Source organism: Equus quagga, unplaced genomic scaffold (assembly GCF_021613505.1).
Source record: "Equus quagga isolate Etosha38 unplaced genomic scaffold, UCLA_HA_Equagga_1.0 270_RagTag, whole genome shotgun sequence".
Lineage (NCBI taxonomy): Eukaryota > Metazoa > Chordata > Mammalia > Perissodactyla > Equidae > Equus > Equus quagga.
The window spans coordinates 1218628-1238534 of record NW_025799872.1 but is presented as its reverse complement, the minus strand read 5'-3'; the positions used below and the strand labels follow the sequence as shown (position 1 = coordinate 1238534).

The following is a 19907-nucleotide window of genomic DNA, read 5'->3' as shown; positions in this document are numbered from 1 at the left end:
TGCTGTGGAGACATCCCACATACAAAGTAGAGGAAGATTGGCACAGATGTTAGCTCAAGGCTAATCTTCCTCACACACACACACAAAAAAGAATATAATGATAGCAAGGTTATCACATAGGAGTATAATCTTTAGTTCCTCAGTCAGACTCTATGTTTTGAGTTTCTTAATTATCGTATGTTTCAAGTTTAAATACTTATGACTAATTCTTGTAAAGTAATGCTTCTCAAGTCTGATATGGGTACATGCAAAGACTTCTTTCTGTTCCCTTTGTTTGTTTTCTGGCATAACTAAAATTATGTTTGGCTGAATTGTAATCTCCCAGATCCTGCTTTGTTGGATAGCGTCAAATTGTTGACAGCTGCGTTCCACACAAAAAACAGTTCTGAAAGAGTCAACATAAATAGTATCTGAAGGTTCAGGTTCCCTCAAAAGCCTAACGGGATCATGACTTGTTTTTATGACTGATAGTAACTCACCTTTATTTTGGATTCTTTGTCATCATCATCATCATCATCAATATCAATATTTGCATTCTATTTGCTTGAGCTGATAAAATCTGTCAGGCATAGAATTTTCTTTAGACTGGAACATGCCACTACCTATACCTTTACCTGTATCTGTTCTGTGGCCTCTTGGAGAGTTCTCATGATTACGTTGTTTACTTGCAGGTGCTTCCACGCCAGAACAATTAAATAGCTCTGTTTCACAATTGGTAAAATGTACTGCTGACTGAAGAGTATGTTGGCAGTAGTGGTAACGAATCATTTAATATGGCTGTTGACTGATACATTTGAATGGGTTGTGGGAAATGTGAGCACCAGTCCCCATTTCCAAAGCTGACTTGCCTCTAAGTGCTTTCAAGGCAGGTGTGGGAATCTAATTGGTGTATTTTTCCTATAGAAGATAGAGCGCTTCTATGAGCTGGTCTTTGCTGGTGATAAGGTTGCTAGAATGGAAAGAAACAGTCATATTGTTGTTCAACCATCACCAATATCTATCTCCAGAACTTTTTCATCATCTCTAACTGAAACTCTGTACCCATTAAGTACTAACTTGCCTCCTTCCAGTTTCTGGGAACCACCATTCTATTTTCTGTTTCTGTGAATTTTACTGTTCTAGGTACCTCATTTAAGTGGAATCATAGAACATTTATCCTTTTTGCCGGGAATTTCACTTAACATAGTGTCCTCAGGTTTCATCCATTTTGTAGCATGTGTCACAATACTATTCAGTTTTATGTATGTACCACATTTTGTTTATCCATTCATTTGTTGATGGACACTTGGGTTGTTGCCACCTTTCGACTGTTGTGAATAATGCTTCTTTGAACATTGGTGTGCAAATATCTGAGTCCCTACTTTCAGTTCTTTTAAGTATATACCTGTAAATGGAATTGCTGGATTGTATGGTAATTCTATGTTTAATTTTTTGAAGAACCACATTTTTTTTCCCACAGGGGCCACATCATTTTACATTCCCGACAGCAATATACAAGGCTTCCAATTTCTCCATATTCTTGTCAACATTTGTTATTTTCTGGGGGGTCTTTTGTTTTTATTTGTTTATTTTTTGGTAATAGCCAGCCTAATGGGTATGAAGTGGTATTCTTATTGTGGTTTTGATTTACAGTTTCCTAATGAGTAATGATGTTTAGCATCTTTTCATGTGCTTTTTGGCCATTTATATATCTTCTTTGGAGAAATGTCTATTCAAGTCCTTTGCCTATCTTTGAATTGGATTGTTTTTGTTGTTGTTGATTTGTGGGACTTCCTTATATATTCTAGAGGGTAATCTCTTACCAAATATATGATCGACAAATATTTTCTCCCGTTCTCTGAATTGTCTTTTCATTCTCTTGATAGTGTTCTTTGATTCACAAGAATTTCTAATTTTGATGAAGTCCAATTTATCTATTTTTTTTGTTGCCTATGCTTTTGATGTCATATCCAAGAAATCATTGCCAAATTAATTGTCATAAAGATTTTTCTCTTTTTTTTTCCCCTAAGAGTTTTATAATTTAGCTCTTAAAATTAGGTATTTGACCAGTTTGAGTTAATATTTTGTATACATTGTAAGCTGTGGGTCCAATTTCATTCTTTTGTGTGTGAATATCCAGTTTTCCCAGCACCATTTGTTGAAAAGACTGTCCTTTCCTTATTGAGTGGTCTTGGCACCTTTGTCAAGCATAATTGGACCATATACACAAAGGTTTATTTCTGGGCTCACTATTCTATTCCATTGGTCTGTGTGTCTGTCCTTAAGCCAGACCACACTTTTGATTACTATAGCTTTGTAGTAAGTGATGAAATAAGGAAGTATGAGTCCTTCAGCTTTGTTCTTCTTTACAAATTTGTTTTGGCTATTTAGAGTCCTTTGAGAGTCCATATGAATTTTAGGACGGGTCTTTCTTTTTCTTCATAAAATGTCATTGGGACTTTGATAGAGATTGCATTGAAACTAGATTGCTTTGGATGGTATTGACATGTTAACTATTCAGTCTTCCAGTCCGTGAACCTAGGATGTCTTTCCATTTATGTGTGTCTTTTTTAGTTTCTTTCAGGAATGTTTGTAAGGGTAAATTATTTTTAATTTTAAGCCTCTGTTTCTTTAATTTTCCATGTCAAGAATGAAACAATACCTATTTACGATAATGGAATCAGCATATTTTTACTTTCTCTCGTTATTTTATTTTATTTGTAACTTAAGGGTATATAAGTTTGCCAGGTACCAATGTTCATATCGTCTTATCTAGAAGTCTCAAAATTATTTCTTTAAGGTAATTCTGTTATTCAGATTTTTTTTTTTAATTTCACTTTTTTCCTTTTTCTCCCCAAAGCCCCCCAGTACATAGTTGCATATTCTTCGTTGTGGGTCCCTCTAGTTGTGGCATGTGGGACGCTGCCTCAGCGTGGCTTGATGAGCAGTGCCATGTCTGCGCCCAGGATTCGAACCAATGAAACACTGGGTCACCTGCAGCGGAGCGCATGAACTCGACCACGCGGCCATGGGGCCAGCCCCGGTCATTCAGATTTTTCATCAGTGACTTTCCTCTCCTAATTATTATTTTATCTAAGCCACTGGCTTTTGAATTATCTAAAATTTGAGTTATTTTATGGTGTTTTTTCTCTTTAAGTCTAATTATATAAAGAACGTAGGAAAACATTGCTGTGCTTTACTGACATCTGGGACATGAGCGGTCTCCTCCGACCGCATTCCCCAGTGTCAGTCCCAGCACTCAGCTCTCCCCTATCAAGATTATCTTTCCAGATAAAGTTACAATTTATTTCCATTGATTTATTCAAGATTTTTATAGTTTAAAGATTCTATTTTTTTAAATAAAACAGAGCCCTTATGTTAAAATGAATTTTATTTTGCACTGTTTATGGTATATTCAAATCAAATGTGCTCACTGTTATGCTAGGCACTTTGAAAGTACAAAGGGAGTATGTTCAGTGCATTTGGTGAGCTTTCAGTCACAGAGAAATGAGGCATGCACACAAGATAATGAGAAGGCAGTATGGTAGTATGACTATCAGTTACCAGAGTAAAACAAGTGAATGAGTTAATAAGTTTTTATAGCAGTAATTATTGTGGCCTTAAGATCACAGATATTTTAATGAAAAAGTTTCGTCTTGGGGTCAACCATGACAAATGAGGGAAGATTTGAAAAACAGGAGGTTATTCTAGGTAGAATGACCTACTTATTTCTGAAAAAAACAGAAGCAAATGCTTAAAAATACGAATAAGTATTTGTTTGTTCTGGGAATAGTGTAGAGAGACCAACTTGATTCTCACGTATGATTTATGTTGAAAACAATCCACAGTATTAAACTCATCTTTGTAAAGCACTGATAATTTTGTACGTAACCCCAAAGCAATGTAGAGACTAAGACTTTTGAATGGGGTTTGAGCAAGAGGAAATTTATTTTAGGAACTTTAATCTGGCAGCTTTGTGTCCTTATAAATTCACTATTAGATCGAAGGTGAATTCTCACCCTTAAATGTATGAGTTAATCATGAGTCTTTAGAAAATGCTTCTCAGAAGCTTTCTTATGAATCTGTAGTCTTTTTGTGTGAACATGGACATGTATGGGTGGGTAGGAAGGCGGTGTGCAATACCACTACAGAATTCATTTTGTTTTCATGTCTTACATTTGGACAAATTTATTGCTGAGATTCTCTTTCCTATAATGTAAAAAAAAATGTTTTGCAGTATCATATTTGAAAGCCTTTGCAATGGAGAACTTTATGGCTATTTTCTGAGAAACAGGTTGGACTTTCAGTTTTTCTTATAAGCACACAGATTTTGGTCTGCTTGACATAAAGTGTTTTATGGTAGACTTAGAATGTTAATATTTAGATAAAAGAAATTTTTGTACGGTTTTACTAAAGCCTTTAACTGTGTGACTACAAAGCAGAATAACTTTGAGCATTACTCTGTTAGCTCCTTATGAGAGAGTAAGATTATACTTTATTTGGAAAGCTTTGCCTAGATAGGAGACTATACCCTATTTCTCAGGCTAAGTAAAAATATAATAGCTGCCTTAATAGAAAGAAAACAAAATTCCTACTTCAAAATGAATAATGTATGAATCATAAAAGAAAAATGGGAGATTACTGGAAATATTTAGCTTTTCACAGTTTTTGGAGCCTCTGCCTTAAATGCTTTAGGGATCCAGTAAAGGCCAGGAAAGAAAAACAGTTGAAAGTTTCTTAGACTTATCCTCTTACTTCATTAGTAATGGAAATAATGGTTCTTAAATTTGGGTATTTATATAAAAACATACCTATTAAATAACATGCTGGTATAAACTACAAGGATTTTGTAATGCTATTTAAATATTTTCACATTACTTTGTTTTGAATTTAGAGATTCAATCCTACTTTTTACTTGTTGTTATATTTAAGATTTTTGACCATCCTTGCTTAAAACATAAAATTCCTTCATAGTGAGATACACAGTTAATATTAAACATTCATGCTCCTTTAGACATTGTTGAGACAGATTATAAGTATGTGTATGTTAGCTTATCTTCTGCATTGATGTGGTTAAACGTATGACCCTACGGGCAGTCTTTTTAAGCAGATAAAACTGTTGGGATGCTTTCCCAGGACGATGGGGTTGCCCTCCAAGCGTATTTCTTCAATGCGGTCCCGAATATAACGGGTGTCATTGGCCTTGCAGAATGTATCATCTGTGATTGAAGTTATGTTATTAAACTGGAAAATAAAAGGGAAAAATTGTTCAGAAATCTGAAATCAACCTTTTGTATGCTATGTAATGGGATCTTACAGAATATTTCATCTAAAAAGTGATTTTTGAAATATTTTACATACTGTGTATGCTCAGGGTAATAAAACACTCTTTGTGCAATCTGAACCCGTTGTCTACAGCGTTACTGTAGAAGAACAGACTTCTTGCTGTTACTCAGAGTAATATCCATGTAACAGAAAGTTCTGAGTATAAATAAAATTATACTAGCTGGAAAAAGTATCCTGTTGTCGAGTGTCAACTCAGAATGGGTACTGTATCCTTAAATATTCTTTAAAGAAGTAAAAACAACAAATAGGAATTCTTGTGATGCTTCAAGACCAATTTTAGTTTATTTTTATTCCCTCTTCTCTTTTCTATTACCTCAAGTTGATGTTGGACAAGGAAGTCAACTGGAAAGTCTCCAAAAGCAAATGTTTACTGCTATTTGGAGAAAGAAATATAAACCAGAGGTCTTAGTGTCCCCCAACTTAAAATCCATATGTCAGGTTAGCTAGGGGATGCTAAGTGCACAGCTGGATTCAAACCCCACTCTAAGAGCACCTAGTGTTGCTGGTCCTTTCATGGTGCTCTGGACAGAATGGGCGCTTCCAGGCAGGAGAGTGCATTGAGCTAAATATTAATACTTTTGATATGCAAAATTTACATGTGAATAAGTGGGTTCCCTAACATGTCTTAAGATTGACCCATAGTAATTTGAAGTCAGATATTGTGAAAGGAGCAATCATACCTGAAGATGAATTACACGTAGACTTTCAGGTAAATTAAGAGGCACAGATTCCAGGGCATTGTGGTCCAAGTAGAGGAAGGAGAGTTTATTCAGTTTCTGTAAGGAAAAGGTTACTTTTGCTTGAGTGTCATTGAGATCAGTGCATTTGTTCACAAGATTCATGCTGTGTACACACATATTTGTACATATGTGTATGTACATAGATATTGAATAGACATAGCAATACTATTAATTGTTGGTATGGTAGTTTTTTGATTTTGGGGGGGGTTTGGTTTCACAAGTGGTATATTTTGGTCCTTTACAAAGGACAGTAGAGCCCTACTGTGTCCCTACGTTTCTGTCCACTCATCTGGCGTCTGAATACCCAGCTGTGCCTGGCCTCAGCCCTCATGCCAGCTTCTGGGGCTCTTTGGATTTGTCTTGGGAGCAGCTAATGAGGTCAGTCCCTGTGCAGGACTGAATTTGGGTCCTGGTGCTGCTATAACCTCTCTTGAAGCTCCAGAGCTTCCCATTTCAGCTCCCCTAATTTCTAACTAAAGGAATACTCTAAGATATGTGTATGTTTGTTAGTAAGATGTTTCTCAAAGCAGTTTATTAATTACTTAGCTAAATATGATTTTTCCCCCTAAGGGCTCTATGTTAGATTATTCTTCATGATCAGTAGCCCATAATTGGGTACAATTTTGTAATATTATTTCAAGATGTAGTTTTTCCTGACATTAATCTTTTACTTTTCCTTTGATATGCATCCTGTGGCAGAATTTGCTAATTTTTTTTTTTTAAGAATTAATTTGCTATTATTTTAATCCTTTCTTAAGCATCCTACCATCCACTGTATGGGTACCAAGCTCCTGTCTTCCCCAGGGGGCCTCTTTACATAGGTTAGAGTAACCTGATTTTACCAGTGGCTGTTATAGCCAGGGTATTATGCAAAACTACAGAGCATTTCCATGCCAACTTGTCATGAATCCCTTCTGTAAGGCATGTGTAAAATCCAAAATAGTCAAACATTCCTTTTGTGAAACGTCGATCAGTTCCTGTAGGCCTTTAACATGCCAGTCATTCAAACGCTTACCAGCTGGAATTACATATCTTCACATTACAAGAGTTTTTGTTTGTTTTTAAAGTGAAGCCAGTTTTTAAAAGTCCCCTAAGAGTCCCTTTACTTCTGAGGAACTCTGATCTGTCTTTAGAATGTCCCTTAAAGTTGAAAAAGGAATCCTTAAATGTAAACAAAAAGAAAAGAAAAATGGAATTATTCTTACATTTTCTGACATATTCTATGTGTGTGGACAGATTGTACATTTGTATGATTATCATAAACTTCATGATAAGGAAAATTTGATAGTTTTAGGTGCTTCTGTTAGGAGTTATCATTAGAAGCTACAAACCTTCCTTTGGAATGAGGTTGTCTGTTGCCAACAGTAGCATGAGTGTCTCATCCTTTTACGTGGAGTTTCTTCTGGGACTTGGAATGAGTATATCAGAGCCATGGAAGTCATGGGCTGAGTGATTACTTCTCCACAGACTGCGTTTTGAGACAACCTGGCTGCCTAAATCAGAATAGATCACCTTCCCTTTTACCTGTACATGTGTTTTCTTGAATTACTAAATTAAGAAATGTATTTAATTTTTTACTATATAGTTTTGTATTAGATGCCATCATGGAATTCAAAAGAAAGTCTACCTACAGAATTTTATGGTATAATATTTTGAGGTATTAAAAGTAAAATTCAATGTTTACTTTTAGAACTTTATTTTTCCTGGCATTTGTAAATTAATAATATTGTAAGGAAAAAGAAACACAGGAAACACCCATTTTGAGGTTTTGTGGAGTCTTGGTGCCATGAAGGTGTGAACCATGTCTGTATGTATAAATATTTTGCACGTGAACAAGTGAAAAAGATGGGAGACAGTGTAGTCCCATGAAACATGATAAAGGTTATGTATTTTAAGTGAGGTACAGCCATAAGCTAGACTGAATGAGCCTAATAGTATGGCTATTTATTATGTAAATAATGTCTTCATGTATTAAATTACAATAGTTTTAAAACATAAAACAAAATTCTAGACCAGAGTTTCTCTTTATCATGTTATCATTGTCTGTGTAAAAACTAATAATTGTGTTGTCACACTATAAAATACTTACTTTGAATGTATTCGCTTTGATTCCTCTACTCTTGATTTTGTTGTATTTTGCATTAAATAAGGTAAGCTTGGGAGGAAGAACTGGAAGTTTCAATAGTTGATTTTCAGCTAGTGTAAGTTCTTCCAACAGAGAAAGTTTTGAAAAAGTACCGTCTTCAATATCTTCAATCAAATTTCCCGTGAAATCAAGTCTTTTTAAGTTGGCTTGAAGGAAAAATATATAAAAAAATACAGAAGTTAAATTCTCATTTGTGTGGACTGAAGAAAAGCATTTGTTTAACAGATCATTCAAACATCTTTTACTTTTAGTGTGTACACTCGGTAGCCTCACTGAGTTTTGTTGAATGAATACTGAGCATCTACTTTGGTTGACACTGATGGCCTTTCTCACTGGAGTCCTAGAATCTCAGGTTTGGAAGGGAACTCAAAGTTCATAGAGTCCTTCCATTCTTCTCCGTTTGAATTCTCAGGATGTTCAGGCTGATCGAAAGAAATTCTTCTGACAAATCATGGAAAGTAAGCGTCACATTCGATTGAATAGAATCATGTAAATATTTTTTGCGTGTTGCAGGCAAATTTTGCAGGCGTGTTGCGTTGTGATTATGGGTTATCTTAACCTCTCTATGCCTTACTGCTTAACAACAGGCAAAAATGTTCCCTAATTGTTAAAGTGATGCAGACTGAGAAATAGAGAAATTCACTGTGTGTGTGTGTGTGTCACTTTTGTCTGTCTGGGATGATTAGGAAATACAATTGCTTCTCATTATTCCAGATAGTCATGTCTATAGAGACGCCACGAACACTGAATTAGTGAAGGCAGAACCATTGCTCCTAGGGGAAATGCAGGGTTATGTTTCTTTTTAAAGGCATCTTATTCAGTACATACTGTTGATACATTAATAGTGATTTCACAGCCATCAGCACTGTGGCTCATACTTGATTGAAGGTTACCTAACACATATCACAGCCTTCTTGAACTTAGGAATACCAGACATGATGCATAGGGAACATTTTAAACAGCAAAAAGCACGAAAATGTGGCACTAAGTAGACTGTGAACAACACGCTTATTTACAGTATAAAAGCTGAAACCAAAGGGCAGGGCATCGCCTTCTTCACCCTGAACTGGGAAACTCAGATGTTTTGCCACTCTGCACACCTACAAATGACTGTCGAAGTGTTGCAAGTATTGATTTTTGGGTTACAAATAAATTTTAGCAAGTAGGTGAGTTTGAAAATATGGAGTCCACAAGTAATGAGAAACAGCTGCATTTCAATCAGTTTGGAACTTCCAGTGGCAGCATGAATCCAGTTATGGTTAATCTCATAAATGTGTAGTGGGGCCCCTGTACACTTCTTGGAGACTTTCTTCAGAAGCACTTGACAACATAGGAATCTAGAAAACTTATGAGGGATTAGTGATCCAGGACTGGGACTTAGCACTGCAGAGGTGGGAGATTTTGGTGTGCTTGTGGTAAAGCCCTAGGGGCAAGCTGTTGTAAGGTTTAATAGGACCGGACACCAGAAGTCCAAGATTGTTAATGACCTGGGAGGGAGTGGAATGCTACTGTTCTCAACACTGACTCTATATTAGAATCATCAGAGGAGTTTGGTTGCTTTTAATGATGATGCCTGGACTTCTCCCTCGACCTAACTTAGAATCTCTGGGCACTAGGGCCCGGTATCAGTATTTTAAAAGTACTTCCTCAGATATTTTGAATGTGCAGCCAGATTAATAACCATGAGTTAACGTAAGGAAAAGCAGTTTCAGTGCTTTTATAGTGAAGGTAGGAGATAAAATGTGGTGGGAGAAGCATCCCGATTGTATTGGTGCTGCTGAGTGGCTGAGGCGAATGGATCTTGAAGTATTGGGGTTGAGAAGACATGGTCACCCATATGTCAGACAGGCTATTAACATAGACACCAAAGTCACCAGTGAAGACAGATGACAGGGGTGATCTGAGTGGAAAGGAGATTCACCAACAAACCAATGGATTTTTGTCACCTTCCTCAGAAGCACTTGACAACATAGGAATCTAGAAAACTTATGAGGGATTAGTGATCCAGGACTGGGACTTAGCACTGCAGAGGTGGGAGATTTTGGTGTGCTCATGGTAAAGCCCTAGGGGTGGCTACTCAAATGCTCCAACAGTACTGCCCTAGATGTGATAGGCCACAAGTGCTAGAGACTTGTGTTTATGTGAGTTAATACTAATATCTTATTAAAGTTAACTTACGTATGTCTGCAAAGTCTTTGGCAGTTAACTTTTTAATTTTGTTGAATCGTGCATAAAGATAGGCTGATTCCTTTGGCAGGGGTGGGACAGCATCAATGTCCACTTCTTCACAGTAGACAGAGCCACTTAAACAAACACACAGCAGGCACGTGGGCATTTCTAGATTGGGAAACATAATCGTAAAAATATAAATAGGAGTTTAAAAATATTTGACCTCTAGTGGTAAAATTATTGCTCTCATGAATGTTACTACTAATTTAAAAAGATATTTTACAGAATTATAGGTGATAGCAGGAAAGATATCATGGTCATGATAGTTAGTAACCTATATCGTAACTGATAATTCACCAGAATTTTATTTCAGTCTGCAATCCACAATGTCTTTTATTCTCTTATCTGTTTTAGCAATGATCCCTTCATTGCTGAATTGATCAACGTTACATTTCCTCATTTAAATATAAAAAAAATTCATAAAGCAGGACTTAAGGTAAACACAAGCTTAGTTTATCACTTGGTGTGGCAGAAACACATTTCAGATTGGTGACAGTAGCTAATGAGTTTAGAAACCACAAGTTAAATAAACAAACTATTAACTTGAAAGTTAGAAGCATCCTAGGCACTGTTGGGATCCCATTGCACCCTACATCATTCATTGCATTTATTTGTCATGCCTCTTTCATCTCCTTCAACCTGGAACAGTTCCTTAGTCTCTGTTTTTCATACCTTTTACTTTTTTGAAAATTTTTGAATTTGTAAAAAATTTTATTTTGGGGGCATTTGTTTTGCAGGCTCTTTCAATTAGGGTATGGCTGAGGTTCCTCATTTTTGGCAGGAATACCATGGAAATGATGGTGGGTCCTCAGTTCCTAGTTTCAGGGAGTACACAGTATCTCTTTGTCCTGTTCCTGATGATGCTGTCTTTGGTCACTTGGTTCAAGCCTGTCCACTGTGTTTCTCACTCTGTGAAGCTACTGTTTTTCACTTTGTAATTCGTAAGTATCTTCCAGAAAAGTGCTCTGAGATTCTAAACATCTGGCTTGTCATCAAACTTCCACCCACTAGTTTTATCATCTGTTGATGGTTCTTACCTGAATCATTTATCACTAGGATAATTGCCAAATAGTGACTTTCTAATTCCATCATCCTTTCTACATTTGTTAGTTGGCATTCTGGTGTAAGGTAGAACATTCCCTTCTTCTTTATTGCTTTTTATCACTGTGAACTGACGAATTCTTTTTCTCATGTGTCATAATTATATTACCGCATATTTATTTTGATAATCAAATTGTCACAGATTAGCCAGTGAGAAATTGTTTAAGCTGTTTTTTTATCCTGGCACAGCTTTTTTGTGGTTAAATGATATACAATAAATTGCACATATTTAACTTCTGTAACTTATAAATTTTTGACATATGTATATACTATTGAAACCATTATTACAATTAAGCTAATTAACATATCCATCACCCCAAAAAGTTTCTCACGCCCTTTGGTAATTCCTTTCTCCCAGTCTTGTCTCCAAGCAACTGTGATCTTTCTGTCATTATACATTAGTTTGCATTTTTGAGAATTTTATATCAAAAGAAATATGCAGTATATATCTTTTGTCTAGTGTCTTTCACTCTGCAGAGTTATTTTGAGATTCATCTGTTGTTGTGTGTGTCAGTAGTTCATTCCTTTTTATTACTGAGTAGTATTCCATTGTGTCAATATACACAATTTATTCAATCATCTCTTTTTTTTTTTTTTTTTAAAGATTTTATTTTTTCCTTTTTCTCCCCAAAGCCCCCCGGTACATAGTTGTGTATTCTTCGATGTGGGTTCTTCTAGTTGTGGCATGTGGGACGCTGCCTCAGCGTGGTCTGATGAGCAGTGCCATGTCCGCGCCCAGGATTCGAACCAACGAAACACTGGGCCGCCTGCAGCGGAGCGCGCGAACTTAACCACTCGGCCACGGGGCCAGCCCTTATTCAATCATCTCTTATGAACATTTGGGTTGTTTCTAGTTTCTGGCTATTTCAAAGAAAGCTGCTGTGAACATTTATGTACAAGTTTGTGTGAACTTAATGTGTTCATTTCTGTTGGGTAAATACCTAAGAATAGAATGGCTGGGTCTTATTATAGATGTATGTTTACCTTTTGAAGTAAGTCCCAAACTGTTTTCTAAAGTGGTTCTGCAACGTACATTCCCATCGGCAGTGCGTGAGAGTTACATTTGCTCCACCTCCTCATTGACATTTGGTATGGTCTGACTTTTTAATTTTAGCCATTCAAGTAAAGTGTGTTGTAGTATCTCGTGTTTTAATTGGCATTTTCCTAATGACTAATGATGCTGAGTATCTTTTTATATACTTATTTGCCATGCACATATTTTCCTTACTGGGGTATTTGTTCATATCTTTTGCCTATGTTTTAAGTGGGTGTTTTGTATTATTATTATTGAGTTATAAGAGTATGTATTATAGATATAATGGTTTGTCAGATTTCTGTTTTGTAAATGTTTTCCTCCAGTCTGTGGCTTTTTATTTTATCAGTGTGTTTTGAAAAGCAAACATTTTTAATTTTAATGAAGAACAATTGATTTTTTTATAATTCGTGCTTTTGGTGTTGTATTTAAGAAATCTTTGCCAACCACTTAAGTTTTTGTCCTGTTTTTTCTTTTATAAGTTGTATGGTCTAAGCTCTTTATTAGATATGGGGTCCATGTTGAGTTAATTTTTATATGTGGTGTCAGGAAGGGTCCAAATTCATTTTCTTCCCCTATAGCTGTCTGGTTCTTTCAGCACCATTTTTTGAAAAGATAATCCTTTCCTCATTGAATTGCATTGGCACCGTTGTAAAAAGCCAGTTGACCGTATTGTGTAAGTCTATTTGTGGACTCTCTTCTGTTCCACTGATCTGTTTGTTTATTTGTCTGCTAATACCACAATGTCTTGATTCCTGTAGCTTTATAATAAGTCTTGGTATTAGGTAGTATAAATCCTCCAAATGTGTTCTCCTTCAGTGTTGTTATGACTCTTCTAGGTTCTTTGTATTGCCATGTAAATTTTAGGATCAGCTTGTTAATTTCAGAAAGCCTGATAGGATTTTAATTGGGATTGCATTGAATCTACAGACAAATTTGGGAAAAATTGACATCATAACAATGCTGAGTTTGCTGGTCCTTGAACCCAATATATTTCGGTCTTTAATTTCTCTCAGCATTGTTTTCTAGATTTCACTGTACAGGTCTTGTACATCTTTTACCTTTTGAAGAAAGTCCCAGACTGTTTTCCAAAGTGGTCATGCCTATGTATTTTTTATATTATGATTAATTTTTTAAAAAATTAAACATCGGCATTATTCTTTGAGAACTTCCTTATTTTCTGTCATGATAAAGTGTTCCAGACATCTTTTTATGACATGATTTTATTTATAAATATATTTGTTTGTTTCCCTGTGTGAAACAACACCTTGTTCTAAAATCAAATCTACACAAAAAACGTATCCTTGGAGAAGTGCCACTACGCTCCCCCAACAGCCCTCTCAGATCCCATCTCCCCAACTTTCCATTTCCCGGCCCCACGCCTAAAATCAGCTATTTCTTCAAGGAGTACTGGTTCCTTTTGGTGGAGGATGGTATTTAATAACCAAGATTTGGGTGTGGAAATGCTCATTGCTACTTGGTCTTATTGCTTCCAGGCTCTTTCAGCAGAGAGAGAGCTAGGGAATATATGTATGTGTCGTCATCTCTCTCTCCACGTGTATGTGTATAGACCTGTACATACATACATGTATATCTACACCATATACTCATATATATACATAAATATACCATATGCACATATACACATACACACTCACACGGAGAGACAGACACATCTGTATCTTTTTCTGTATCTGTGCACAAACCATGAGTAGATGCTGATATCTTCCATTCCATTCCAGCTGCACAGTGTTCATTCCAGCCTTTCCCCTTCCCATACTTGTAACACCCTTTCCTCAGTGAGAAACCTGGCTCTCATTATCCACAGTATATTTACTTGACTTTACTCAGTCCTAGAACACACATTAAGTGGTTTCGTTATCGCTAACCTGTAACACTGTGGAAAACAAACCTACTTACTGGAATTTTAGTTTTGCCTATTGTTCTATTTTGTCTTTAGCCTGAAGATGTATAGTCAAAATACTGTGTTTAAGGGTTACTTGGATTAGATGTTTTTCTCACTTTAGTATGTTATGTTATTCATTTAAAATTTTTGTTTTTCTGTATGTATTCCAATTTGAGTTCTTTTTGTCTTATCCTTCTTGATTTCATTTTTAGATATATTTGTTTGTTTGTTTGTCCATGTGAAATACAACCTTGTTCTAAAATCAAATCTACACAAAAACTGTGTTCTCAGAGAAGTGCCACTGCCCTCCCCCTGCAGCCCTCCCAGGTCCTGTCTCCCCACCTTTCCACCGAGGTCCCATCCATAACCTGTAGGTAATTAGTCTCAGTTTTGTAATTACCCTTCTTGAGTTTCTTTTCACACAAACGAGCTGGTGCATGCATCTATTCTCATATCCCCTCCTTGCTTAGGTGAAAGGCAGCACATGGAGATGCTCTTGGCACTTTGGCTTTTGACATGAGATGTTCTGGACATCACTCCAGGTTTGTTCATAGTGGTCGTCCCCATTCATTTTACAGCTGTATAGCATTCCCTTGTGTGGATGGACCCTACTTTATTCAACCACTCTTCAGTGTCTGGGCAATTAGATTGTTTCCAATATTTTGCAATTGCGAGCAGTGCTTCAGTGATTCTGTGTATGTATTCTTACTTCGGAGGTGTATCTTTAGGGTAAATTCCCAGAAGTCAATTGCTATGTTACAAAGTAAATGCGTAATTAGTTTCATTTGATATTGCCAAATTCCTATCCAAAAGCATTGAACCAATTTGCATTCCCACCAGCAGTGTGAGATTGTCTGACACCCTAAAGCCTTGTCAGTGGAATATATTAATATATTGTCACATTTTTAATTTTTGTCAATCAGATAGGTTAGAAAATGTCATCTCAATATAATTTTAACTTACATTTCTCTATGTGTGAGATTGAACATCTTTCATATGTTTAAGGGTCATTTTAATATCATTTTGTGTGTTGTCTGTTTATATTTTTTGCCTCTTTTTCCAGTGGCTTTTGGTCAATTCCATTTTCCTGGATTTTTGCATGTTCTTTATGAGTTAGAGTTATTAACTCTTTATCAGTGACATATATTGAAGATATTTTTCTCAGTTTTCAGTCGTCTCTGACTTTTTTATGATTTTTTTGCCATGCAAAAGTTTCATTTTATGGAGTCACATTTCCTGATCTCTTCTGTCATCTCTGAATTTTGAGGCACTGCACACTCTGATTATCTTATAGGGTCTGTATGGTTCACTGTTTACAGTCAGACCCTTGTGTGGGGGGAGTTTGTCTTTCTTTGTGAGGGGTGGATCTAATTGTGTCCTTTCAATTGACAGCCCCTCATCCCAGCACTGTTTTTTAAATTATGTACTGATTTTCTACATGTGTTTCTGGACTTTCTATTCTATTTGTGCACCAGTATCATGCTTTAAAGTATGTTCTAATGTGCAGTGCATCTGGTTCCTGCAGACGTAAAATTCTACTGTTTGGATTTCCTATAACCTGAGGCAATTTTTGATTGCTATAAGGAATAAAGTTCCATTATAAGCTGTTTTTTTTAAAGCTCCTTTAAAAAAAAATTAGATGATAGGGTATTCATACTTACCATCATTTTCTTTCTTGGGGGTTAATGGTGTTACACTCTCATCTTTTTGTAATTGAAGACTTTTCTCGTCAAGTGTTATCATAGTTTTTTTTTCCTGTTGGAAAAATAAAAATTTATTATCAGATGTGATGAAGTCTAATTTTGACTATAAAACCGAAGGATCACAGACAACATCTGTCTTCTCATAGTTGCAGTGGGATTTCTTTTGTACTCCATTAGGATTTTATATATAATTTCATTTCATCATTTCTTAAGTTATAATGTAAATATTTGTTTAGCTTGTTTTCGCTCCAGACTGTGAACTTGAGCAACAGAACCAAGTCTTTTTTATTTTCTATGTCCAAAAGCTAAACTCAGTGCTTCCTAAATGTTGACATACTAGAATTCCAAATGGGAACTAGGAGAGAATTCTCTGACTCGAATGAAAGTTTTTCTGAGGTGATGATACTGTCTTGAGATCATTTTTATGTAGAGTAGCTCTTTTAATTATTCTTAATGGTTCTGTCTGAACCGAGTTCCTTATGTCAGATTCTACCATGTTGAACAGGACTAAAGCACCAGTCACGTTACACACGTGAAGCGGAATAGGCCCTTTCGATCTCTTCCAAAAGTGACCCTTAATTACCTACCTGCCTCCATGAGGCCCTGCCCCTTGGAGCCCTTTTATTGCAGGCTGTTAGCTCCGTAGGAATTGGGTCTTTCCTACTCTGGGAGAGAACATTTTCCACCACTACACTAAAGTATATTATGTGAGATCCTAGTCTTTCCACCCATTGGAAGCATGTTCCACCTTTAGTCTCGATCTTGACTCCTTCGTTCTCTCATGTGTATTCTGGTTGAACAGCCCCTTCACTCTGCGTTTGTATGTTAAACGCTGCTGAATTCTACTCCGTTTCACCAATATCTTAGTCCCCATATTTTTATTAAGATAGAGGGACTTCTAAAGCAGCTTAAAGAGAAGAAGTAGAGAACTTCTTACTTCTTTCTTTTTAGGGACCAGGGAATTTTGAAAGTGTTCTTTTAACTGATTGATAGATTCAAGTCATCCATGTGAGCCAATAGCTTATTGTTATGATGGGCCTTTTTTTTTTAATTTGAAACTGTGACTAATAATAACCTCTTTTTTGTCTTAATGTTGGACAAAAATAATGCTAGCATATTAAGTAACTTCATTGAAAGACACTCTAGTGGTAACATTTGCTCACTGTGTACTGAAAAAGAAAAGCAATTGTAGCTGGTCACTCTTAAAATCGTTGCCATCTTATTTTTAGTGGCGAAGAACTTTTGAAGCAATCAACATTGTTGTATATTTGGCTGCATTTCGCATTTTCCTTTGTGTGTGTGTGTGTGTGTGTGTGTGTGTGTGTGTGTGTCTGAGAGAGAGAGAGAGAGAGAATAGGCAGGCAACAGATAACTTATGTGCCGTATTAACTTTTTCCTTACCCAGCTTTCATTTCTGTATGCCAAGAAAACCACAAGTAGTAACTTAGCTCATACAAGTGGAGTATGAAAGTCATCCTTGTGGAATATTAACTCAATGACAATTACAGTGACTTGCTACAAATTGATAGAGTCTAAATTGTTGAAACTGATTAAAAAAGCAAGCCCCGTAGTAAGTCATTTTCCGTTTTTTTGGTACTGTGTATAGTTGGCATATGTAAATTATTGTGAAATGCTATAGATACCAAAATAACCCGTATTCTTCTCTTTATTTCCTTGAGCCACTTCTTCCTAAAATAATAAACCTTAAGTTGGTAATCCATCTTTACTTCTTCTGTTTTTCTTTTTGAGGCAATATAATATGCAATTATAGCGCATTGTGTAACATTACTTAACATAGAAATCTCAACTGGTCAGGGGTCATCTTAAAGTTTAGTTTTCCTTAAATCTTAGGTTTTGGTTGCTATAGATACTGTTTGGTTACCATAGATTCTATTTATTAATTTGAAAGGCATGCATACTTTAAAAATATAATCTTAGGGACAGTTATTTTGAATTACTTTGAATCATTTAAAGTGGTTTTTCTTTCCCGTCACCTTATCAGACACATTCAGAAAAAACAAAAGCATGCATTTAAATGGGCGACTATTTTAGAAGTTAAATTTAGAGTAGAAATAAAGTACCTTAATATTTTTTCCATCCAGGTATTTATCCTCATAATCTTGGCTAAATAAAGTTTCTTCAAATTTATCTGTTCCATAATCATAGATAATGCGTGAGTCTTGCTGAGTTGGTGGCGCTGGCTTTATCAGAGGCACAAACAGTAACAGGAGAAGTGTAGACTGCAGAGTCTTCATTTTAGCAAAAACCAAGGTGACTGGAAGTTAATAAGCTAGTGGCCTGCTGACTCTGGGACAATACTCTCTTTTTCCCTGGAAATAAAAACGCAGACCTTCGAAGCAATATTTAAAAGCTTAGAGGACTTTTTGGCAGGATGTACGCAGTAGGGGCCAGAGAACAAGTATTTAACCCTTAGTGATCTTTAATTAGATGCTAAAAGTTTTTATGTATCAGTGACATTCTGAAAAACAGTTTCGGAAAATGATTTTATTTGTTTTCTATCAAAACTCCAAGCATTGTTGGTAATTTCAGTTTCTTAATAATTAGGTGCCCTGAACAAAGGTACTGTATGCAGTTGAAATCTCCTTAGGATACCTGTAGTATATAAATAGTTAAAATGAAGACCCAGCATCTTGTCTCATGTGAGTTAAAAATATCATATTTCAACTTTACTACTTTATAAGAGCTCTTGATTTGCATTGGTATGAACAGAAACAAGTTCCAAGAAAAGTTTTAAAACAAACTTTAAATTTAACGTTATGAAATGTAGTCATTAACACTTACTTTTAGGTGGTACAGAATATAGGAAAAGCAATAATTTAATTTTATTAGTTTTGTGATTTTCATAGGTATCACTATTTTTAATTAATAGCATTGCCTTTTCAATTTAAATTATGAAAAATGCAAAAATAGTATTGCGGACTAGAAAAAATAACTTTAATCAAGCATTTGGGGGAATGAAATGGGAAGGATTCTTTTAGACTCACCAGTGGATTTTATCTGGTGGTGCACATTTCAGACTTTTTCTTAAGTAACTTCGAACAGAATCACCCAGTTGCTGGTACTACATTCTATTTCTCTGTTTATCAAAAATAAGTGGTTGAAAATAAAGAATAACAGGGTTTTGTGACTTTTGCAGCACCCTGTTCTTGCCTGCCTGGATATTCAAGTTTATACAATGATATACTAAAGTGCTTGTTAAAAAATAATTGTTTGAGGTATCTGAAACTTAAAAAAATTAGAAATGCCCTTTACATTTATTAAGACTGTTAGAGGAATTACATCTTAGCAAACAATATTTTAAATAATATGTGAAAAAAGAGCCTACCGTTGTAGCTGTTTTGAAGTTTTTTGTGGTTTTCCTCAATAGATGTTCATGCTTGTGCATTAGCCCCAAGAGGGAGGGTGCATGAGGAAAGCTGTGGGTTGATTTCAAACTGCTGAATAGAATGTCAGGGCCCAACAGCTTTAAAAGCAGTTTCCATGTGGTAGAGATCTTTGCCAACATTCTTTCTCTGGGGTGAAATGTAGTGTGTTGTGCTGGAGAACCGTGCTTAAAATATTTATCACTGTTATACTCATTCTGCTCCTACTAATTTACCACAAGTAAAAAATTTTTAATTTTACTGTGTGTGATAAACACTAATGTTTTAGTGAATATTAGTTTATGAAGATGACATAGTTATAAAATCATGTTTCCATTTTA

General features: G+C 35.7%; 2 protein-coding genes across 2 annotated transcripts in view; one reads left to right on the top strand and one right to left on the bottom strand.

Annotated features, from left to right (window-relative positions):
- LOC124233902 (centromere protein P-like) overlaps positions 1–19907 on the top strand; it is a 222405-nt gene that overhangs the window by 60222 nt on the left and 142276 nt on the right. The gene's annotated exons all lie outside the window — the stretch shown is intronic.
- LOC124233901 (mimecan) lies at positions 3353–19625 on the bottom strand. The gene is made up of 7 exons (XM_046651188.1): positions 19530–19625; positions 18265–18513; positions 16142–16235; positions 10390–10548; positions 8155–8357; positions 6006–6101; positions 3353–5223 (listed from the first exon to the last, which is right to left on the bottom strand). The coding sequence occupies exons 2-7, from the start codon at positions 18436–18438 to the stop codon at positions 5053–5055; spliced, it is 897 nt and encodes a 298-aa protein (XP_046507144.1). The 5' UTR covers positions 18439–18513; positions 19530–19625; the 3' UTR covers positions 3353–5052.